Below are 23,723 nucleotides of genomic sequence, written 5' to 3'. Positions count from 1 at the left end.
ACTTGGATGCGTCTGCCCTCCAGGTGCTCATGGGAAAGACGCGCAGTGCACAGTGTGGGCCCGGCCGGTGGGTGCTGCACTCAGCGCCGTTTCCGGCTGAACCGTGGCCCCTCGAGCTTCCCCCACGCTGCTCTCTGGGCACGCGCGGTTGTCCGCTGGAGTGAGAAGGCCTCCTGCCTGCCCTGCTGAGACTCGGCATCTCAACGCTCACGCTCTTGGGAGTCCCCGCTTTGAAGGGCCTGCCTGGGCCAGTCCTGGTGTGCCGGTGCGGGGGACCAGGCCCTCGCGACCTGGGGCGCAGGCGGCGGGCAGGGCAGCGCGGCCCCAGGGTCACTCCGCGGATCCTCGTTTTGTTTGTGGCAGGTCCCTTTCCTCTGTGCGCCTTTTGTTTGACCCCCGACTAAGGCTGTGCCTTTATGGCGTGATTCAGCTTTATTCTAGCATTTAACAGTTAACCTTTCCCCACATATCTGCACTCTATATTCATGGCTAACTAATGCATTACGGGTTTAACAACCAAAAATTTTCTAAGCACTTAAGTACCAATTTAAAAAGTGTTCAGCAGTTTATAAGTACTTAATTTAATTCACTGTGTTCACATAGTAGGTTTTCTTAGACACTGCGTTGTGAACTTATTGACAGAAACAGGCAAAATTGCCACAATGATTACAATCCTGGTCAAAGCCCTGCTAGTATAAGATGTCGTAAAATATTATTCTTTTAATTAAACGTTTAAAGAATGAACGGTTGGGCAAAAGCAGGCTGACAGCTGTGAGTGGGTGAAACAGATATCACTCTTGTGCTGCTGTTCATAGCGATTGCACGGCTTTCCCTGCGGACACCCGTGAACTGCTTCCCTCCTGCTCTGTGTTCTCCTCCTCCCTCCGAGTTCTCCAGTTTTGTCAGTTGCTGTAACTTTGGGGTTTACGCTCCTCCGCCTTTCCCAGTGTTCAGGTGTCAGGATCGGCGCATGCCCCACGGGGCTGGGGTGGCGGCCCCGGGTCCAGCTCAGCTGCTTCCGTCGGCCACGGTGGTTCAGACACGCGCTGTCGCGGCCCAGCCGGCTCCCCTCCGGAGGGTCAGGCTGCCAGTTGTATGTCGCTGGGCCTTCAGGCCCCTATTTTCATGTGGGTTTAGAATTTTGAAGACTTGGTGTTATTTCCCGGGATGTGGTATTCTTTTAACAAGGTCTGTACATCCTGTGTTTCTGTGGCACATTGACCTGGTCTGTTATTATTGTAAAAATGTACGTGTTCCTTTAAAAACGGCCTTGGCGAACAGGAGGGCTGTTTAGAGGTCTGTCTCCTAGGAGACAGGGGCCAGCTCTTCCTTTAGGAGACCTGGCTGATGTGTCGTCCGGAGTCAGCGTCCTGCTGGGACGATGGGCGCCTGCCTGGCCGCAGGCCCCCCTCTCAGCTGATTGTGCGAGGCCCTCCCTGTTCCTGCGCTGTCCCGCCTTCCCGGAGTCTGCTCGCCGCACTCAGACTTCCGGCTGCTGCTGTGCTTTGGAAGATAAAATAAAAAACATAATTATACTTTCTGAACAGATTAGTGCTCACCAGAAGCAACAAAACATTACCACATACCTGTTGTTTCGCTGTATGAAAATCAACAAGTACTTACCCAGTTATATTTTTCTTGGTATTTCAGTTGTGTTCTTCTTAAGGCACTTCGTATCGATTTCTCTCCCTGCGCGTCTTTATGAACTCAGGCCTGTACCTCGCGTTGCTGTCATGACGCTGGGCGATAGCCTTGCTGCGCGGGTGGTCCCAATGCCCACTGAGGGTCCCTCCGCCTCTGCTCTTGGTGCCCAGCACCCTTGGGGCTGTTCTCGGTTCTGGGCAACAGCAGGGTGTTCTGTGTGCACCCAGATTTTTTCTTGTCTCAGGACGCAAAATTGCTGTCTCCCAAGGGGCTCTACTGGGAAAGGACGTGTGAGGGCCGGAGGGCGGCGGCGGCAGGGACCAGCCCTGCGCGGCCGCGATGCCCACAATGACCATGGTTAGTCAGGGCAGCGGCTCTTGCCGGTGTCTGAGCTCGAGGGATGCGCCTGTCGCTGTGACGTGCCTGCCCTCGGCCGCCTCAGGGCTGCGGCCGGGGACAAAGCGTTGGGGGGCCACGTTCTGAACCTTCGGTTGCCGTCAGTAGGAGGAGGAGACTGTTGCCTCCGCCACCTTGGAAGAATCGCCTCGCCTGTGACAAAATTTTATTTTCCAAGAGACAATATTTTTTAGGAAAAAAAATACTTTTCACAGTTTTTACTGTTTCATTGAAAGCTTAGGATAAACATTTAATAAGGATATTTAGAACAGGATAGCTAATGTTTTAACAATCTGACATAGTATGTACATGCATGTACCTGGATGTGTGTGTGAAATACATGTGTTGTTTGTGTCAGCAGGTATGTGTTGGCATGTTTTATTGCCTTAGTAATAATATTAGATTCCAAAGAGACTGTTGTGTACATCACTGGGCTTTGCATATTTTATAATCATTTTATAGCAGCATGAAAAGTAAAAGACCATGAAGCCCTCCAACCACCGCTGAACAGACACCAAAGAGAGACCCTGGGCTGTAATGGTGTGATTGATGGTCAGCACACTTGTCCCAGTGATGCTAACATGACAGTTAAAAATGGCTTTCTTGCCCCAGCTGGCGTGGCTCAGCGGACTGAGCGCCGGCCTGCAAACCAAAGGGTCACTGATTGGGTTCCCAGGCAGGGCACAGGCCTGGGTTGCAGGCCAGGCCCCAGCTGGGGGCTCACGAGAGGCAACCACACAGGGATGTTTCTCTCCTTCTCTTTCTCCCTCCCTTCCCTCTCTCTAAAGATAAATAAATAAAATCTTTAAAGAAAAACTACTCTTCTAACAAAAATGCCTTTCTTTCACTTTACAGAATTCAGAGACAAGCCCATGAACTTAGTGACAGTTTCCCTCACCCAGCGCCGCCTCTCACACCGTTCCCACCCTTGGAGGAACAGGACCGGCCACTGGCACAGCCCTGTGACCGTTTTCAGAGCCGATGGCGAGAGGCGCTGTTTCTGGGCCCCAGGAGGCCTTTCTCCCTCAAAGCCGGACTTGGGAAGAGTGGGTTCTCTGTCTCTTTGGGCGGCGCCTGCCTGCACACGATGGGAGATTAGTGAGGAAACTCTTAAACGCGTTCCAGGCTGGACGGCTTCCTTTTTATTTCCGTGCTTGAGTTTATTACACCCCCGTCCGCGCCGGGTTCTCAGGACACGTGTCTGGGACTCGGGCGTATTGCTCTTTCTGAGCCCTTGGCCCTCCTCAGTGATAGTGACTCCAGGAAGGGGTGTCGCCAGCGCCCCCCGGGCAAGGGCACATGTGGTAAATACCCCGGAGGCTCTGCCAAGCTGCACGTTAAGTTCACAGCAGGACAGAGCTGACCGCCAAGGGTCGCCTGTGGCCTCTGACCTGCCCCCACACCATGATTCTTGCGTCAGGTTCTCTCGTCACGGGCCTTGGCAGCACAGGATGCTGGACGCTGCCCCGTGAGGGAGAAGCGTCTAGAATGGCAGCTTCCGTGAGGAACGGCACACACCGCGTGTCTGAGGCAGGGCTGCCGTCCTGCCTGAGCTGGGCGTGTCCTTCTCTGCCAGGCCCCCCAGCGAAGCTGGAAGCAGGTCACCCAGGGTTTTGCGGACCAGGTGGCTGCAATTCGTCTCCGGTGCCCTGGCTGCCTGTGATGTTCATTGGTGGCAGTTAGTAGGATAGGTGATGACTTTTTTCAAAGGGATGCCCCTTCCTTGTTTATGACTAAATTTCAGGGGCTCTAGCTGTGTCTAGATTTTAATGAAATTCTGTTTTATTGTGCAAGAACCGTTAGTTTTGCGAGCCCGGGAACTGATATTTTCGCTTGTCTGCTTTCGTACAAAAAACCTTTCTAAGAGACCTGAGCTCACAGCTCTGTGTCTTTGGGGGACAGTATGGCTTGGGGGTTTTACAAGGCACGTTATTGGAACCTTATCCTGGCCTCACATCGCTGTTCGGGGTGCACGTCATCCCAATAATTCGGCTCATGTTCTAAAATGGGGCCCAAAGGGGCAGGTGGGGGACCATGTGCCCTGGTTACAACGCCTGTGAGTGACGTCGCGCAGTGCCCGCCGTGCGCCCTGCTCTTTAACCCGGGTCTCACAGAGGGAGACTCTTGTTCACTGCGCCCCTGCCCTGCCTGGGCCTCCTCGCGACTCTGACTGACCTGCCTCAGGGCCCGCAGGGTGAGCAGGCAACACTTCTCCCGCCAAGCCGGCTGGGAAGCCATCTTGGTTTCCAGCAGGTCCCGGCTGGAGTGTGGCGTCTCCTTTCACAGGTGACGTGGGCGACAAACCAGGCAGAGCTGGCAGCGCAGAGGCCGGCCACCGTGGGGACGCGGTGCCTTCCCCTCACGGCGGAGTGTTTCCGTGGCCTGCAAGCAGCGCAGACGCCCGCGGATGCTTGGACGTCAGGGCCGCGGTCCCCTGTTGTGCTCAGCATTCACGGCAACAGGCCACTGGCCCCCTGGGCGGTCACGGTGCAAGTGGGAGGGTCCGGCTCCTCCCCATCCGGGTGGCCGCTGGTGTCTCCAGGACGGCGGGCCTGCTCTGGCCTCTCTGCCCGCAGTGCCTTGGGCCACATGTCTCTGTTTGCTGGGGCTCTTGAGCCCCTGGCCCGCACCAGGCGGCCTTGGTCCACTGGATCGCTGTCCCCCTGCTCTGCGGCTGGACAGCCACAGCTGGCGCACCAGCAGGGCGGGCTCCCCCCTCCATGTGGACAGGGCCGTCCTCGCTGTGTCTCTGGCACCGTGTGGCCTCTGTGGTTGTCTGTGTCCGGGCCTCCCCTTTTTATCCGGACGGCCGTCAGGATTGGTGGGCTCACCATACATGACCTCATTTTAACTCGATGACCTCTGTGAAGGCCGATCTCCAAATAAGGCCACACTCTGAAGTGTTGTGGTTAGGGTTTCGGCCTGCGGGGGCGCCATTCAGCCCGCAATGCTGTCTTCTCTTCTTGGTCCCCCAGGATGTGGGTCCCAACAGCTGTGTGTGTCCTGTACACCCAGCACCAGACGCTGGGCCGACGTCTGGCCCAGAATCTGGAAACGCTGGCTGAACGTGAGTGACCAGGGGCTGACCAGGGAGACTGAGGGGCCGGGCACTCCCACAGAGGGGGCCGGCGAGGACAGTCACAGGGGCTTGTCAAGGAGGGTCATGAAACGTGTGTCACCTTAGCCCCATGGGGTCGCGGGTGAGCCTCAGGGTCCTGGGAAGGGCGCCGGGTTCTGTCTGTTTGGGGACGGAAAGGGCGCTGTGGAGTGAGGACGCAGGTGGCTGAGTGCTGAGGTTTTATCCCAGGAACGGGAGGCGGGTCTTCAAGAATTAATTTTCAGCCCTCGGAAATCAGTCAACGAAGTCCGTGCCCGCAGCAGGCCAAAGAAAGACAAGTCTCGGGGTCACACGGGTAGTCCTGGAAAGCGCGTCTGACCAAGTCCAGAGTCTCGTCAGCCCGGGAGCTCGGGGCTCCTGGGCGCCGTGTGAGGGCGCCGCGCGCCCAGGAGAGACCGGCCGCCACAGGCGCACATGGAATTTCTAATAGTGCCATTTCGCTTTTTTTTAAATGGCTTTTTACTGTTCATTGTGATAAAAAATAGATTCAAATCATAGTTAGCCAACATGATTTCTTTACTGACTAAATTAGGTTTTTGTCTTAGATCTTTGTTCCCCAATTAAAGAAACGAGTGGGGAAGGACGCACGCTTCCTGGCTCTGGGTCTTTGCAAGGCTTCGAGAGAAGCCGGCAGCGCCAGCCACGGTATTTCAAGAGTGACCTTTATCATGTGAATGTCCAAATCCCCTTGTTAGCAATTAGGGGACAGTTCTGGGGTAATGTCCCAGAAAAATCTCCTTTAATGACTAGCGGCTTGCGGCTGTCACCAACTCTGCCGACCTCGTCAATGGCCTGTGAGCCGGGGCTTAAACGAAAGGCAGCCACCCTTCCAAGAGGTGCCCAGGACCCTCTGTCCACGACAGTATGGCCTTGGCTCTCCTGTCCCCAGACTGGACTGGCTTCCTGGGCCCGTGGGAGCCTGGCGAGATCGAGGGTCTCAGGGCGCCCTGGGCCACGCGCCTGCACAGCGATCTCATGGCGGTCAACAACTCCTTCGTCTCAGTCTGACCCTTCACCTACCCCCCGTGTTTGTGCCATTTTTCTCTCTTATTTCTTTGCGAAAATGTAAACACAATGAGCATTCACTCATGTGTTCCTCATTTGCTCCACAAACTTTTCTGTGTCAGACGTATGTCCTCAGCTGATGGTGGATCCCCAGCAGGTAGATTCCTGCTTGAAGGCATTGCAGGGACACAGAACAACGCGCTGTCTTACAGAAGGTCCTGCCCATGAAGAGAACGCCAGACAGGAGGAGGGATGAGACGACGGTGTTTCAGCAGATGAAACCGCCATCAGGAGGGACGTGACCGGACACTCGATGGAGCCTGGGGAGCTCCTGTGCCGGGCGGATGGTCCAGACACGGAGGCCGAGGGGTCGTGTGATGCGCACAGGCCCGCGTGTCTCCTTGGTTACGGACTGCGTTTTCTTACTCAGGGTTCTCAGCCGCGTTTCCTCTTGCCCAGCCAGCGCCACACTTTTCCATTGTAGCAAAAGCTGATTCCGAGCCCATCTGTGCCCTGAGAGCTGGAATGCATGGCCATTAGTGTGGACGTTTCTTCATTTTGTTCTGTGGAAGCTGATCGCCGGTCACTGCTAATCATTAAAACAAAACCGCAGCCCGAGCCCTGGCTTTTCAATTAGCCGGCTGCCTACCTATCCCCAGGCTGGGGGCTGGGCGCAGCTGGACTTAAGCAATATCACACGGGGAACGAGAGGCCCTCTGTCCCCACAGCGAGTGTGCACGTGGCGCCTTGTTGGGTCAGACTCTGCGAGGGGGTCAGAGAAGGTTCCCAAGCCAGGCCGCATGCTCTGGGCACAGGACGCGTGACAGCAGCCCAGCAGGCCTGTAGGGGACCAGCGGGCGGGGGCAGGCGTGTTCTCCACACGTGGTGCTGTCGGCGGTGGGGTCCGCGGAGGCATGGCTGACAAACAGCGATTCCATGCTAAAGGACACATCCTGGGCCCTTCTTTCATTCTCTGTTACACACTTGACTGCTTTGTATCCACCACACGGTTGCCTTGATAACACTCTCCCTCTGGCCCTGGCCGAGGGGGCCCAGGTGGGTGGAGTGCTGTCCAGTGCACCAAAAGGTTGCAGGTTCGATCCCCAGCTGGGGCACGTAAGGGAGGCAACCGATCAATGTTTGTCTCTCACATCAAAGTTTCTCTTTCTCTCTCCTCCCTCCTCCAAAATTAATAAACATACCCTCAGGTGAGGATTAAAAAAGCTCTCTCTGTACCTGCTACCTTACCTGCATCCCCCACCCCCCAAGTCAAGACTCCAGGACCCTGTACACTGCTCTGCCCCATTCTTCCTGGGAACTGTCACTCATGCTGCTCCAAGGTGGCCTCTGGGGGCTGTCTCACCCGCCAGGCAGGCGCAGCTCCCTGGGGGCGGCGTTTCCTCCCGCCCTCTCCTGGGACTGGGCCCGAGTTTGGGGTCTGCTGGCCTGGGGTGCCTGCGTCGCCCATCCCGTGTTCAGGGACGGACAGCGTGGTGGTGCACGTTGCGAGCGGTACGGGCAGAGAAGGGCCGCATCCCAGTTAGGGGCACAGTTTGGGGTGACCCAGACCCGCATGGCATGAAAGAGCCCAGGAGGGACTTTATTTAAGAACAATTTAGAAAAACGCTCACACTTTCAGATGGCAGAAAGAGGAAGAAAGGTCACTGGGTTCAGGGATGGCAGACGTCTGAAAGGTCAGGTGTGATGCACACCATCCATCAGGTGCAGGGGACAGAGGCCCCGAGGCCAGCCGTGTCCAGCTGCTGGGGGGAGGATCTGGCCACAGGCGACCCTTGGCGAAGGAAGCGTGACTGCAGGAGTCTCCTGTCAGCCCGATGCTGGCCGGCGGGGGCCGTGGGGATGGAAGACCTTACCTGCGGGGGCCGCATGGGACTCCTGTGTCTGAGCAGAAGGGCGGCCACAGGAGAGCTGGTCAGGGGGCACATCGTGGGTTGGGGGGCTGGGAAGGAAGGGTGCTCAGGTGGAAGAGCCGCATTCAAAGGGGACTCTGGCACACGCTCACACACGCTCTCCACTCACGCACACTCGCTCATGCTCCATCTCCGGAGAACCCTAACCTTTTCTCCAAGCAGTAGAAAGGAGAATGATCAGGAAGCGTCTTTCGTGCCTGTCGCCGGGCCAAATGACCGAGGAAATGGACGTGGGCTTGTGATTCATCTCAGTTGCACACGGCCTGGGCTCGCCAACGTTCTCGCACCGCAGATGCATTTAATTAGATTTAATCAACTAGATGGCACCGCTGTGCAGCCTTGTCTGCAGTTGGAAATGGAGGCCCCGGGGCCTGGGCGGAGATGGCCCCTTGGGCCGGCGCTGCCAGGCGTCTTCCCAGGAGGTCAGTCCCTGCAGGGGACGCCACCCTTTCACAGTGGAGCCCCCCCCCCCCGCCCTCCGTCTGTGCACCTGCCTGTGACACAATTACCCATCTGCTCTCCCGGAAAAGCGTCTGCAGAGCCCCAGGTCTGTGCGAGGCGCCGGCCCGCGCTGGGACTCGGGAGGGGACGGCTGCCCCTCTTGGAACGCCGGTGGTTTCCATGGCAACCGACCAGCCCGAGGAAGACCCTGACCTGTCCATCCCGGTGCTGGCGCTCAGCGCATGGAGGCGCTTGAGTGGCCGAGTAGCTGGGGGTCAGTGTGATTCTTGTCGCCCCAACACACACCCACACAAACACACGCAGGCGCACACACACATTCACAGTGGTTGCACTTCCTGTCACAGGAGCGGCCGCGTGCTCCATGTCAATGACATGGCAGTGGGAGCATCAGCCCCGTCTTGGGGAGGCAGGGTGCCTTCCCGGCTTCAGCGTGTCTGGACGCGGGGCTTGGCCGCCTCGCCCAAGCTGACGTGGCAGAGCTGTAGAGACATTTCCGTGGGCTCACGTGAGCAGCCCATCTAAAGCCTCTGTGCGCCAAGGTTCGCTGCTTCTAAGCTCTGGTCAGTGTTCTGAAAAATTAATGTACATGGTCCTTTTGTAAGGATGCCTGCATTTGTAACTTTTCTCATCATGATCCATTTGTGACGGGATAATATTCGGGACAAGGGTGTGTTGGAGCGCCCTGTGCGTGCCGTCCCAGTGCAGCCAGCGGGCGCGGCAGGGGTCCGCTTCCATGCTCAGACACCGCGTGCAACTCCTCTGGGAGACCTGGCATGCTGAAGGTCAGGCTCACTGACCAGCTCCCGCCAGCATGTCAGTGTCGCCGGGGTCTACAGGTGATAGCAGGGTCACTCTGGGTGCTGCGCATTCTCTGGGTTTGGACAAATGCATGATGACATGTGTCTATCCTTGTAGTATCAGACCGATATTCTACTACACACTGGACACTATAAACTAGACTGTTCATCCTTCCCCCCAGCCCTGACAACCCCTGACCTGTCACCGTGCCCGTGGCCTTGCCTTCTCCGGGATGTCACAGGGTGGCACTCACAGCCTGCGGCCTCTTCAGGTTGGCTCCTTCCCTCAGTCACATGCATTTCACAGGCTCCTCCACGTCTTCCCATGGCCCGAGAGCCCATTTCTCCTTAGTGCTGATGCCATCCCACTGTCTGGATGCACTGCGGTTGACCCGCCACCCACTGAAGGATGCCGCGGTTACTTCCGAGTTGTGGCCGTTCTGGGCAAAGCTGCTGCACATCCATGTGCAGGGATTTTGTGTGGACACAAGTTTCCACCTTGTTTCCCACAGAGCGTCGTTGCCGGACCCTGTGGTGAGACTGGGCTTAATTTGTGAAAAACCCCCACGTGTCTTCCTTGCCAGCTGCTCTGCCTGTGCTCCCAAGGACTGCGTGAGACCCCGCCTGCCGCCCACGTCCTCGCAGCACCAGGCGTGGTCAGTGCCCGGACGTTGTCCCTCTGACGGGCATGCAGTGGTCTTGTTGTGGCTTCAGTGCGCTTTCCTGGTGACAGACGGCATGGGGTCTCTATTCATGTGCTTCCCTCTTCTTTGGTGAAGTGTCTGGTCCCGTCTTTGGCCCATTTTTTAATTAAACTAGTTACTTTTTAAAAAATTGTTGAGGCTTAAGAGTTCTTTCTGTATTTTGGATGCCAGTCCTTGATCACGTGTCTTTTGTAAATTCCTTCCAGGCTGTGTCTCGTCTTCTCATCCTCTTGACGGTGCCTTTTGTGGTGCAGACAACTTTAATTTTAGTGAAGTCCAGCTTATCAATTTCTGTCATGGATGCCATCTTTGCTGTTGTACCTACAATGTCATCGCCATACCCAAGGCCGTATAGGTTTCCTCCTGTGTTACCTTACAGGGGTGTGATAGTATTTTGAATTTTACCCTTAGGTCTGTAATCCACTTGGAGTTACTTTTGTGCAGAGTGCAAGGCCAGAGTGTACGGTTCACAGTCTTGCTCGGGGCCGTCCAGTGGTCCCAGCACCGTGTGTTGAAGAGACTGTCCTTTCTCCAAGGCCTTGCCTTTGCTCCGTGGCCAATGGCCAGCTGACCATGTTCATGTGGGTGTGTTCCTGGGGTTACTAATCTGCTCATTGATCTGTTTGCTGTCTTCTCACCGGTTCCACCCTGCCTCCGTTGGCTGCAATTTAAATATGAGCCTCTGGCTCATCTCTGTTTGTGCCTTTACGAACATTTTATCCTGAGGGCCTCTGGATGGTGGTGTGGCTCTTAGCCCAGAGGCAGTGTTCACTGGATGTGCCCTTAGAATAAAGGGGCCAAGGCTGTGAGTTCCTAGACGTGTCTGCCTTGTAATGAGAGACTAAAAACGTCCAGCAGAGACGCTTTCATTCCAGACGGGCGTCCTGACCATTTTAAATATTCTTGGCACGTTTCAGTGCTGCTTCCCCGTAGCTGTAAAGATCGTTGTGCAGACATGCCATACATTATTTTATGAGTCAATTTTAATTTTGTTTCATCTATACATGTACATGCTATAAAAAAGGAAGTGGTTTTAAGGAGCTTTGATGAAGAGCAGAGTCAGCACTTGGCCTCCAGCCCACCCTGCTGCTCAGAGAACCCCCTCCCGTCCTCTACCTGCCCTCCCCGCCCCCCATTCGCTCAACATGGACACATCCTGCGTTGGGAAAGTCAACCGTTACAGGGCTTAGACCTCTGCAGTGTAACTGCTCATCGTTAATTGCTTTTTCAAAAAATAAGCCTGGATGAGCCCTCAGTGCCCAGGTCACGTCTCACGCTCTGTCCTGTGTGGTCAGCGCTGGTCCTTCTGCCCTGGGGACATGCCCCTCCTCGCTCTCCATCCTTCATCTGTAGGCTGACGCCCCAGGCGCTGGGCTGGGACCCTGCCAGCCGCCCCAGCACTGTCGCCTCCCCAGGAGGTCCTGCCACTCCAGCCTCTGGGTTTCTCCTCAGGGACAGTGCCTGAGCCCTGTGGGGGCGGGCGCTCCTGGGGGGTCTCGGGTTCTGCTCTGGGCTCGTCCGATGCTGTTTTCTTTAATGGATGGCTGATGTTGGGAGTCGTTTTGTTTTGTTTTTTTTCCTCAGAATTTCCAAAGTGGTGTTCCTGAATTTCTTAGCCTCCAGTGTGTTGTCTTTTGGTTGCATCCAAAACCCTTTTCTTAGCCTGAATTTTCAGAATCACACATGGTAGGCTGGTCCCTTTGTGTTGATTGCGCTGGCTGCTCAGTGAGCCAATCGCAGCAGAAACTCCCGGCCCCAGATACGAGGACTCCGTCTTTGTCTGACACTGTGCCCCTTCTGTTGTGGATATTTTATCCTGACTCTCCATGGGCCACAGAGAACAACCCAGGAAAGACCAAATAATATGTTCCCCCGCCCCCCCCCAGTCTTATTTTTTAAATCTGCTTTCTGGGATATTTCCTTGAATTCATTTTCATTCTTTATTTTTTAAAAATTTTGTTCTCCTGTGAGTAATTTCCCAGTTTCTTGTTCTGTGAATTTTCCTTTTCTAACCGTAACATCCTTTTCTTGAGCCGTGGATAAAATACCAGCTCTCTCTGAAATCCTGTCCTCCTTTCAAAATGTTTTCATTTCCCGTAATGCTCCTGTTTCCTCTCCTTTCGTTTCCCTGTCTGCTTGGGTGTCTCAGGCTGTGGGGGTGTCTCTAACTCTGACCGTCCTCAGCCGTTAAGTCCCGCATGAGCGCGACATTAAAAACGCATGCGCAGTTTCTGCGGCAAAGGAACGGGGTCACAGGCGCGGGAGCCCGCCCCACAGAGTCAACGGGGAGGCCTCTTTCGCGGGCGGTGGTTTCTCTGGCCGAGTCAATCACCCACTGCTGTTTGGGGTGGGGCGCGTGGAGGCCGGCTGCACGGCCTGGGCGGGGCTGGGAGGCCCTGGGAGGCCGCGCTGCCTGGTGTGCAGCCTGCGGGTTTCGCTGCTGTCCTGCTCCGCCCCCTGCCCCAGGGCTCCTCTCTGTTTCCTCCTCCTTTGCTGTTGCGTGGTGGTGGCTGGGCCGCGTGGGGACAGGGACCGGCCCGCTAGGCGCAGAGTTGCAGCCGCTGCCTCACCACCCTGCCGGGGGAACCCGGGCGTCCAGCCCCGAGCCCGTCCCGCCGGCACCCAGGGGCCTCGCGTGGACACGCTCCCGGGACGACCCGGGGTTCGGCCCTGTTAGGCGAGCCCCGAGCCTGCACCTTGTCCTCGGAAATAGGGCGAAACCGCGGCCGCCGGCGCCAGCACGTGCGGTCGCGCAGCTGCTCTGCCAACTGCAACCCTGGTGGCGGCGTGGCGGCGGGAGCGGGGAGCCTCTGCCCCGCGTTCTCCTGGCCAGGCAGCCCCGGCGTCGTGGGGGCTCGCGGCGGGCGCAGATGAGGGGGTGCAAAGGCACAAGCGGAAGTTTTCCAACAGCTTTACTGAGGTGTCGCTGGTGCGCAGAACCGGGCGCGTTTAATGGGCACAGCTGGGTGACTTTGGCGATGGGCCATCCCAGGAAGCCGTCACCATTATCGAGCAACAACCGCCGGCGTCCCTCGGGCCCCCTCTGCGGTGAGGACAGTCCGCACGAGGGCCGCCCTCTAACAGCGCTCGGTGCTCGACCCCTGCTGCCGGCCGCCGGCAGGGGCGCAGTGCGGCCCCAGCGCTCGTCTGCGGCCAGACTCCCGACCCCTGCGGCTGAGCGAGCGAGCGACAGGCGTGGAAGACTCAGAATCAGCTGCTGGGCTGGGAGTCCGTGGACAGCGCCCGATCTCTGAATTACCTCAATCACCTCATGTGAGTGGGCGGGCGGACGGCACCACCACACAAGCGCGGGACACATGACGCCCAGGAACAAACCCGGTGGCCACGTGGGCGTGCACGTGGCAAGGGCGTGCTGCAGTGAAGGGCGGGCACGTGGCGACAGGGGGCCACGTGGCGACGGGTGCGCACGTGGCAACAGGCGTCCACGTGTAGATGGGCCCGCTACAGTGATAGGCTGCACGTGGTCACATGACCGCGCACATTCACCTGGACGTGCTCGTGGTCACGTGGACAGGCGTGTGGCGGACTCTGCGCCCTGCCAGCTGGTGCCAGGGAGTTAGTCTCAGTCAAATGCTCCCAAAGGGCAGGCGAACTGGCGGGTCAGAGCTCTCCGAAGTGCCTGTGGCGGGAGAGATGAACTCCTTCCCCGCTGCCGCTTCCCATACCCCGCCCCCGACCCGCGAGGGGGAAAGCAGGCCCGTGGGCGCCCCGCATGCCGCCCCGCGCCTCCCGGCCGCGGCTCCGCCCGCTCGCCTTCTCCGGGCCAGAGGCGAGCGCCGCCTGGAGCACAAGCGGACGTCTGCCTGGCCTTCGGAAGGCGGCTGTGAGTTCGGCAGGACCCCTGCGTTGTCCTGTGTGGGTCCCATGCGAGGAGCCTGTCACGGTGACGGGGGGCCTGAGGTGGCGGCAGGTCCCTCGGTGCCGTGCGGGTGGGGCAGCGTCGGCCCTGAGACTGACCGGAGCCACGCCCGTGAGCGTCAGGGCTCGGCGGTCGCAGGAGCCGACGCGCTCGTTCCCGGCACCCGCTGCGTCCGCCCGCACAGCGGGGCCTCGAGGCGCCGGGTCGGAAGGAGCCCGCGGGCTTGTCGCGGACGGTCCACCTCGGCCCTGGAGGGTCAGAGGCCGGCGGGCGGGCGGGCCGGTCCTGCGCTGGGCGCGTGGTCTGCAGAGGGACCGGCGACGCGGGGCTTCGGGGCTGGTGACCGGCGCACAGGCTTAGCCGGCCGCTGGCCGGGCCTCGCCGGCCCGAAGCGCAGTGCCCCGGCTCGGCCCCCTGTTCTCTGGGTCCCGGGTAATCGGGCAGCTCCGTGCGAGCAAGAAACAGGCTCTCGCGCCTCCGAGGTCCTGCTTCGCCCAGGGCTGCTCGGCGCTGGCTGATGGCTCGTTCGGCCTCTCGTTGACCGGCGCGACGCCGTCCTGCTTGCGAAGCAGGGCTGGGCGGGAGCTGTCCCTCCCCCGGGGGACGCGCGCGCGGGAGGCGGCGGAAATGCAGTTTTCACTGGAGGGGGGGCGGGACGGTGAGGCCCCACCCGTCTGAGGGGAGGCCCTCGGGCGGCCGCTGACCGCGACGCGGAGCTCCGTCGTTTCCGCCTCCCTTCACCTGCTGTCGCCGGACCGAGCACGGCCTTGCCCCGGGTGCTCTCCTGAGGCGGCGGCGCTGCCGGGACCCGGGCGGGGCCGGTGACGGGCGCGGGCCGTGGAGAACGCGGCGGGCAGCGAACAGCAGTGCGAGCGCAGGCTGCGTTTCGTGCGCCCGCAGCCGCAAGCCGGGTCTCGCCGCGCCGCGTCTTAGGAGCCGTCCCGGCCGTGACCGTTTGCTGGGGGCCGGGGGTGGGGGGTCCCTGCCGCTCACGCCCATGAGGCTCCCGCGTGACCAGTGCCGGGCTCCCAGGTCGGTGACGCGCGCGGTTGACCTCGGACGGAAAACGCGAGCCGCCTAGGGTTTCGGTTCTCTGCCGAGTCCGCTGCACTGTTCTGGGCGGGAGGACTTGGCGACGTTAGTGACGCCCGCCTGCACCTGAGCGGTAACCACACGTGTTTTGTTTCGCAACAGGTCCTGCCGGGCATCCTGCAGAAGCACTGCTGCATCTCGCCGGACAGGAACACAGGTCAGTGCGCGTCGCTCTGCTGGCGCGAGGGCGGCGTCACACGGGGGACGGGGGCGGGGGGGGGGGGCTTTGATGGCACGGACGCTGGTGTCGTGGGCTCTGAGTCGCGGTTTCAGCGCAGGGTGGTAGCTCACCGAGACCAGCAGACCATGGCCTGCTCAGACCTAAGTTTATTGGGCAAAGGAAATGGACTCGAACGCCTGTCGTCGTTGGTTTTTAAGGGAAACTGATTGCCTCACAAGGTTTAAGACATTGGTGTTGAAGTTGTGTTTCGTTGTTGCCGATTTTACCCACTTACTAAGAAGCGTCCTGTTGGCCAGCCCGGGGCGCACTCGGAGCATGTCGCCAACCCAGGCTTCCCGTGCGGTTGGCGCGGGGACGGCCCGCGTCACGTCGCAGACCCTCAGGATCTCGGGGGATCTGGGCGACGTCCTCCTCGGGGGCCGCGTGCTGGCATCACGTCTCGCCACAGGTCACCGTGTGCAGCTGGAGGCTGTGAGTGGCCTGGTTTTACTACTTATAACGTGACTTGGCCAAGGGAATAAAAGTAAAAACGACCAAACATGGAACTTTGTTTTAAGGTTAAGAAACCAGCAAAAAGAATCAGTCCGGAGCGTGCTCCCCTGTGGGTGGCCAATGTATTGTGTTTTCACCCAAAACAGAGCAGGTCCGGAGGGAGCTGGAGCCTGTCGTTCCTGGAGCCGGTTGTCTGGGCACCAGCGCCCTCTGGTGGGCGTCGCACGGAGGCGGCGGCTTCTCGCAGGCGCTTCCCAGCTGTCGCTAAACCGGGCGCCCCGGACTCGCCTGCGGTAATTGGGATGAATCGCTGGGATTCACTCCACCGTCCTCGTCGGCCCCTCCGCCCTGGGCCGGGCTGGCCTGGCGAGTGCTCTTGACGGACGAGGTGGTGGTTTATGCTGTGCATACCCTGCGAGGCATGAGGGTTTGGTGGAAATAACGTCTTTTTTTTTCCTCCACGTTTATGAGCATGGATGGAGGACATCCCTGACCTATTACTTTTCAAGAAGTTCACAGAACTGTTTCTTCACCCAATTATTTCTCAGCTGTGACTTTTAGCATAGTCCCTGCTGATAGGGAAGTTTGTTGAGAACGTGGCTAATGTTTCTGAGTATCTTTCTATTTTCTGGAAGTCTTGATTAGTGATGAAAATAAATGAATTCGCATGCGAATAAACAAAGATCTTTGCAAACGGGAGTAGATCTTCAAAGATCTTCAGCACCAGGGAGTAGAATGCAATTTACAGAAAGAGTGAACTTCCCAGATTAGTTGACGTCTTTCAGCTGAGTCATTACTCCCGAGTCTGAGAAGCGCCAGAAATAATGATAAAGTTAATTACACGTTAAGTGCTATTCTCTGGGAATCTAAGTGGAGTTTAAATATTGAAATGAGTTCTTCTCTATTTTTAGACAGTTTCTTTTCTAAGAAGTTTCAAGTTAATATGGGGAATATTGGCAAATTGAAATGTTTTATTTGCTTTTCATAAGACTTCAAGCAGGCAACTTCTGGAATCAGGAACGTGTTTTATCCATTAAGGCTTGACTATCAAGGACATTTGTAGGCAATTTCCCCAAACACGCTTTACATTTGGGAGTGTCTCACTTGACGGCAGTTCTAGGGGACCTAAGGCTGTGACGTTAGAGGCAGAAAAGGGAAGAAATTGAGTCAAATGTGCAGAAGGAAGACTTAGCTGAAATTATAACTTAAAAGTGTAAGTTCAGAATGGAAAGATTAGGGAATTCTAGCTTTTACTGTATAACTTAATCTAAAACATCTAGAGCTGCCTAACTTCTCAGGAAACGTGCAAAGTTTCTTCAGGCTCAGACAGGGCGGTTATGGCTCTTGCATTTTATCAGTTTGTGGGGTCCTCATGGATGTGAAGGGAATCTGGCTTTACTTGCTGATTTTGTAGGGGACTCTCGTGTGTATTTCATCACAATTAAAAAAATCAACTTTGGGACGAATCATGGCTTTTGTTTGGTGTGCTCGTTGATTTTTAATATTTGGGGTTGCTGCATACGCCGTTAACTTAAACCTCATAGCTGAATATCTGGAAAAAGACCCACTTCCGGATGATTTCCTCTCCAGAGCGCGTGCACGGGGCAGACCCAGCGCCGGGTGCAGTGTCCGCCGGGGCCCCTCCTCCGCGGCGAGCATGCTGTCATGCCTGCCCTTCTCCTGTGGTGACTTTGGCGGGTGCCACGCAGAGCTGGGGCGGACTCCGTGGTCGGCGCTGCAGGCCGCTGTGTTTTTCATGTTTCTCACAGGAGAGCCGAGTGCCGGGCAGGTGAAGCGTGTCTTTGTGGCGGAGGGGCACAGCCCAGGAGGGGTCCATGCAGATGGGAACACCAGCGTGTGCACACATCTCTCAGCCCTGCCCCCAGCCCTCTCCCTGCTCTCATTCGGGAGCTGCAGGCAGGACCTGCGCCTGCCCTTGGCCGTCTCCTCCCGGGAGGGCCGCCAAGGGGCCGCTGGCGGGTGAGCAGGGCCACAGGGACCCCGTGCGGGAGGACTTGGGGACAGGCATGGGGTCTCTGGTGAATCCAGCACAGCCTTGGTCGGCTGCTGAGATGGCCTGCTGGTACTCCCCGCCCCACACCCGCCCCCGAGAGGTTCCTTGACCATTGGTAGCCTGGCCTCTGTGGAAACTGGCATGGTGGCGTCTGAACTGGCTGTGGCCAGTCTGGGTTGGGACGCGAGGATGCTGTGCACCTACGGCCCTGGACGGGGCTCCTGTCATGTGGTTTAGAAACCTTTTGGGCAGTGGCTTCTGCACAGACGTTTTATTACGATTGGCTCTTTTCAGGACTAAAATTAGCTGGTCGTTAAGGTTTTTTAGGTGTTATTTCCTCTAAGCCACGGAGATCTCTTTGATGGTTTTTCTCTATTAAGTTGGTGGGTGGGGATCCGGATTCCTGGGTGTAAAATGTCACACAGCACAAGTGATGTGTCCCGAGATCTGTGAGCATTTCTGCATCACCAGCGTGGGCTGGGACATCAGAGAGGAGCTTCCATAAAGGAAGTGCAGGTGACGAATGTTATTTCCTGGCGAGGGGGGAGGCTGAGCCAGGGGGCAGCTGGGAGCTGTGTGGTCCTTGAGGCTGCTGGCCTGTCCTGATTTTCAGTGGTGATGTTGTTTGGGGGGACAAAGCTGAGGCGACTGGGCTTCATAAACTCTGACTTCAGCTGAGCCTCTGCGTCCACCCTGCGCTTTCCCTCGGCATCTCTGGTCTCCGGGGAGGCGGCCACGCGACTGTGCGGGACAACTGGAAGTTTCAGGAAGAACTGATTCCGCAGTGACGTCGCAGGGCTTACCTGTGCAGACTCGTATAACAGTGAAGTAACGAGCCGGCAAGCAGGCAAAGCATGTGGTGGTGGTGGATTTTTTGAGATAAGCTCTATTCCTCCTTGATGGTGAAAGCAAAGTAATTGTGAAGTAATTTGTGTGTGTGAGAATTAGGGTAGAAAGATTTTGTTTTTCCTGTGTCTTGTGGGACTCACTTTTGTGTATTTGCAAATGCATGCCATGACAGTTACCACATTCCTGTGTATTTCTGACTCTTGTCTTGAGTTCTGACCGGCGACATTGGCTTTCCTGAGCCTGCTGACAGCGGCTGGCTGAGGGTCTGTGGGTGGTGTTTGCAGCCACCACGGGGTGGGTGCTCGCACCCTGAATTCGCTGCGTGTGGCCCGGGTGCCTGCCACCGTCCGCGTTCCGCAGCTGTGAGCTGGACTGCACGCCTGGCTCCCCCGTGCACACCGGTGGTGTTCACTTGGGGGGCTGTGGGCCGTGATCTGGGGGGGTCCTCATGGTGGCTCAAATGCACTGTTTGCAGCAGGGGGCTCGGGTTTACCCTGCACAGGCTGAGCAAATGTCTTTGCTGCTGTGTGTGGCCATTGGCTGTGAGGCTTTGGAAGCTGGCAGGGGATTCAGGCCAGCTGTGCTCCAGCTGCCCGGTGCGCAGAGCGCTGCGTGCGGGCCAGCTCAGCACGTTGGGGTCGAGCCACCGCGGGCCTCGGGGCGGGGACAGTGGGGCGGCTGTGCTGGGTGGCCCCAGCTGGGGTCCCTTTCGAGCTTTTCGCTTCACGATGAGTGAGCGGGGCAAATCGAGGAGGATGGTTTCTGTCTTCGCTGCCACGGAGCCATGTAAAGGAGGAGGGGTTCCCAATATCCAGTGTCACGGCCCCTTTGGCCGTAGGCATCCACGTGGAAGTAAAACTGTTTCGCTAAGTTCACACCCTACTTGCCCGTGACTCCAGAGGACACAGAGGCGTCCTGAGGGCATGAGGCCCGCAGTGTGTCCGCGTGAACTCTGGCTGCTTCCATGACACTACGCGAGGTGGCGGAGGCAGAGGGCCGAGGGTGCACGGGGCCTTCCACGCCACACAGCTGCTGAGCAGTCCGCCAGGACCTGCGCGCAGGTTCCCTCCAAGTCATCCCATGCTGGTGTACGGTCTTCCATCGGCCCTTGTCCAGGTGTGACGTCCTGTCAAATGAGGGACAGGACAGCACGGTAGAGACGAGAGGTCCCCACGGGACAGACAGAGCAGCAGGGCTCTGGGGCATCAAGGCACGCGTGGGCGAGCGTGTCGCATGGGTTTGTTGCTACAAAGTGTTCAACTATGTAGAAAACACGCTTATGCGACGCTTCTTTCCACAGCGCCAGGTGAGCCGCGTTCTAACCTGCCAGGTCAGCGACGAAGTGCTGGTTCTCTGAAAGACCCAGGTGTACTCCCGGTCAGCTCTCCATCCAGATACTGAAATTATTCTTAATGCCCTTTTCTTTATTTCCAAGAAGAATTGAGGTTGTGCAAACAGGATGCCATGTGTTATGATTCATAAACTAAGAAGAAGGCAGCACTGCCTGGAAGGAGGCAGGGAGGGCAAACGCTAGCGCCCCCGCTGTGCCTTGTCCTGCGCCCGCGTCCTGGCGGCCGCAGCTGCTGGGGATGAGCCGGCCGCGTCACTCGGTCCTTGCTGCCCCCTCCCTTCCTGTCAGCCAAAGGCAGAGAAATAAGCCTCGGGTGCCGCAAGGGGCTTCATTAGAAAACCAGTCATGCTGTGTAATTACTGCCAGGAAATTACTGCCTGGATGAAAGGTGGTGGATCCATAGTTTTAAGGCTGAAACCGCAGGATCCTTGCGGCTCACTTGTAACCTCGGGCTGCTTCCGGCCTGGGCGGCCCCTGTGCCCGGAGGAAGCGCGTGGCCCCCCTGGGGGGAAGACGGGGGGGGGCGGGACCGCCCGCTCGCTGAGGCGCAGGGCCTGCCGCCAGTGTAATGGGGCCACACAGCAGGTCTGTGGCTCAGGGCCGGACGCGTTCTGGAAGCTTCTCTCCAGGGGAGGCTTCACAGCCGAACCCGGCATTGATCCACCTGGTCCCGTCCCATGCCAGCCCTGCTCTGGCCCAGTGCAGACGGAGCCCTCAGGAGACACACCCCTGTTAGCCCCGGGGCGTGGACAGCCAGAGGTCGGCTGGGGGCGCTGGTGTCGGGTGGCCTCTGAACGGGCCTGGGTCAGGGTATCGAATGGAGCCTCAGGGTGGGCCCAGGGTGCACGCTCCTGGGAACAGCGAGGCCCAGCCTCCCACCCCGCACCCCTGCCCCGTGGCTGCTGGCCTGGTCAGCCCAGGCGCTGGCTCCTGGCACAGCCTTCTGGGACTTGGGGTCGGTGCCCGAGCGCCCGCAGGGCAGGCCTGCCGACGCCCCCTCTGGCCGAGCCTGTGACTGAGCTGCAGGCGCCCGGTCCCCTGACGCGCTCCCTGGGCTTTGCCTGAGGAAGTCAGCACGTCTCAGAACAACGCACGTTCTCGCGCTCCCACTGTGTGCCGGACAGCGAACAGCTATGTGGATTCCTCTCTGTTTTCATTTCTGGGTTGAAAAGTGGAATTTAAACATGGCGGTTGTAGAAAGACAGGCAGTGGGAGGGCGGCCCCTTTGTGGGCCACGTCCTGTCCTGGTGGCAGGCGGAGGCCGCGGTGGCTCCGGGCCACTCCCCGGGCTCCTGTGCCCTGGCTGTCACAGGGGCTTGGTCTCAGTGAGACAGAGAAACACAAGACCTTAGACGCTCCGTGGCCAGGAATGGCTGACGTGCGGCCTGCAGTTTCCTAAATGGCTCATGCGTGCTCGTCAGTGTAACCCTCAGATAAATGAGAAAGGGGCGGGAACGGGTGGTTCTGGAGCGACGCCTGTCAGCCCGGGCCGGGGTTCCCTGGGCTGCCGGCCGCCTCGCGCTCTGTTACGCGGGGTGTTCAGCCGCCCTGGGCACCCTGCTCTCTCCCCGTCATACCTGTCAGAATGTCCTCACTCTGTCACGTGTCCCCACGCCGAGGAGGGAGCCTGAAACTGGACGTGCAAAGCGGGACAGGACAGGAGCGTGGGGACAGCGAGGGGCGCAGGGAGTCACCGAGGGAGGCCGCACGGGTGGGTCATTGCGACTCTGCGTTTCTGTCCCCCACCTCCCCCAGCAGTTGTCCCCACCTCCGCAAGCACTGCTGGGCCTGTCCCTGGGGGGGAAGTCACAGCTCGTGGGGATGACACAAGGTTCCCCGTGTCGGCAGCTCCGTGTGGGTCTGAGCCCCTTTCCCGGTAGCCACCATCCCAGAGGACGGCCCCTCAGGTCGGGAGGCTCTGTCCCTACTTGGTGCCCTGGCCGGTGAAGGTGGAGGCTGGTCCGCCCAAAGGGCTGAGCTGCAGCGCCACCTGGTGGGCACGGGCGGCAGAGCAGCAGGCGGCTCCGTGCTGGGGCTGGTCCTGCTCCAGCACCCTCAGTCCCGGCGCCTCCCTTCCCCCTTTTCCTGCTTTAGGACAGATCGTGGGCAGGTAGAGAGTTTCAGTTTCAGAGCGTGAGAGCACTTGTGGTACTTCGGATATTGACCGCCCTGGAGGACTCCGTCCCGGTCAGCACCTGTGGCTTCCAGCGGCCCCGCGGGGGCAAGGTGGGCTGAGCCGCTGCCGCGCCACCTGCGGGGCGTGCGGACGGTCCCATGGACGCTGGAACTTTGGATGGTTTCAGCTTTACAGGGAACGTGAAAGAAGGAATTTATCTTAACATTCTGGTGGTATTGTGATTGCAGGCAATTGGGCAGATATTTTTGTTCATCCTGGGAGAGGAGGCCGATTCTCACTGTGACTAGGGAACCTCCTCAGGCGCCACAGACGCTGATGGGACTCGGTGAAGGAGCGAGCGCGGCTGCATGGCCGCTGAGCCGGGCTCGGGCGGCGGGGGTGTTAACAGCACCGATGAGACGCATTGGGGAGATTTTAAGGTGGGGGGGGCTCGATGTCATTAAAATCCTCCTGAAGCTGGGTCCTGGGACTTGGGGTGTCCGGAGCACCCTCAGGGCGGGCACTGTGGGGCAGGATGGGCGCGCTGGGCTCGAGAGCCCGGTGTCCTGGCTCCTGGTCACGTGACCTGAGGTTCACGTCAGCTGTTCGGTTCCTTAGTTCAGGGGGTTTCCTGGCTGTTACTCACATGCTGCAGCAAAGGTAGCTGCTCACCTAGAGGAAAACCTGCAGCTGGAGCCTCCGCCAAATGCCTGGAGATGGAGGGAGGCTCCGTCCCAGCAGCCCGGGAGCTCAGGGGCCGAGGAGGGGCAGGCCCCCGTGGCCCCCCCTCAGTCAGACACCGCCACTTCCCCGATGGGGGTTCGCCGTCACGAGCAGACACCTGGTGAAATCGAGTCAAACTCTGATCTTCCTCTCCTGTTTGCCTGACACGTCGTTTTCGCGGCCTTGCTGGGGCTGTCCCAGTTCTTCCGAATCCTCCACGCCTCCCGGCTGGGCTGGTGGGGCCCTGCGTCTCCCTGGCAGGTGGCTCCCCACACGTCCTGTGTGCAGGGCACAGGGAAGTGCCCCCTGTTCCCAAGCGTTTTCTAGGGGACTGGGAAGCGCGGGCGGCAGGTCCACAAACCTGCAGGGCGCTCGTAGGAGCTGTGTTCCCACCACCCACCCGCAGGTGCCTCGAGGTTGCAAATCATGATGACCATGCAGCAAACAGCAACCTGCCGTCTGCCCACCAGCTGCCCTGGCCGCTGCGCGCTGACCGATCCGCAGCGTTTTGTTGAATGGTGGCGTGTGCGGTCACCCTGGAAACGCAGCCAGTGGACGGCCAAGGCAGAGCCCCCGTCTGTCTCCATCAGGCTGCCCTCAGCGTCTCTGCTCGGACTCAGAGACCAGGCCACGCTCGTGACAGACCCGTTTACATCTGCAGACTCAGGTGCCGTTTTCACCAGTTTTGCGTCTGACTTTGCAGGTTGGTTTCAAGGACCTGGTCAGGAAAGGGTGAGCAGGTCTCCCGTGTTTAGGGGCCGAGGTCCCGTTCACCTGCGAGTCTGTGTGTTACGTGCACGGTCCACAAATGTGCAGTGCACGTCAAAGGAGTTGACACTTGGCTGGCACTGCCCTGGGAGTCCTCGGAGCCCTGCGGTCCTGATCCGGCCGCTGGAACCACGGGCTTCCACGCTGAGTGGCGCACAGCTGCTGGGCTGGAGCGCAAAGCCCCGGGCGTCCAAGGCCGC

The 23,723-nt window shown here is 58.6% G+C and overlaps 1 protein-coding gene across 1 annotated transcript in view; it reads left to right on the top strand.

Annotated features, from left to right (window-relative positions):
- The window catches only part of DLGAP2 (DLG associated protein 2), a 190,724-nt gene that overhangs the window by 11,033 nt on the left and 155,968 nt on the right, over positions 1-23,723 (top strand). Inside the window, exons 5-7 of the mRNA XM_054565854.1 lie at positions 5,016-5,107; positions 6,048-6,160; positions 15,132-15,186. Of these exons, the coding sequence (XP_054421829.1) occupies positions 5,016-5,107; positions 6,048-6,160; positions 15,132-15,186 (260 nt within the window). The remainder of the gene's footprint in view (positions 1-5,015; positions 5,108-6,047; positions 6,161-15,131; positions 15,187-23,723) is intronic.

The sequence above is a fragment of the Pteronotus mesoamericanus genome, unplaced genomic scaffold (genome assembly GCF_021234165.1).
Source record: "Pteronotus mesoamericanus isolate MK-2021 breed Mesoamerican mustached bat unplaced genomic scaffold, CSHL_Meso_final contig_169, whole genome shotgun sequence".
Taxonomy (NCBI): Eukaryota; Metazoa; Chordata; class Mammalia; order Chiroptera; family Mormoopidae; genus Pteronotus; species Pteronotus mesoamericanus.
Note: the sequence above shows the minus strand (reverse complement) of the source record. Positions and strands in the feature narration are given on the sequence as shown.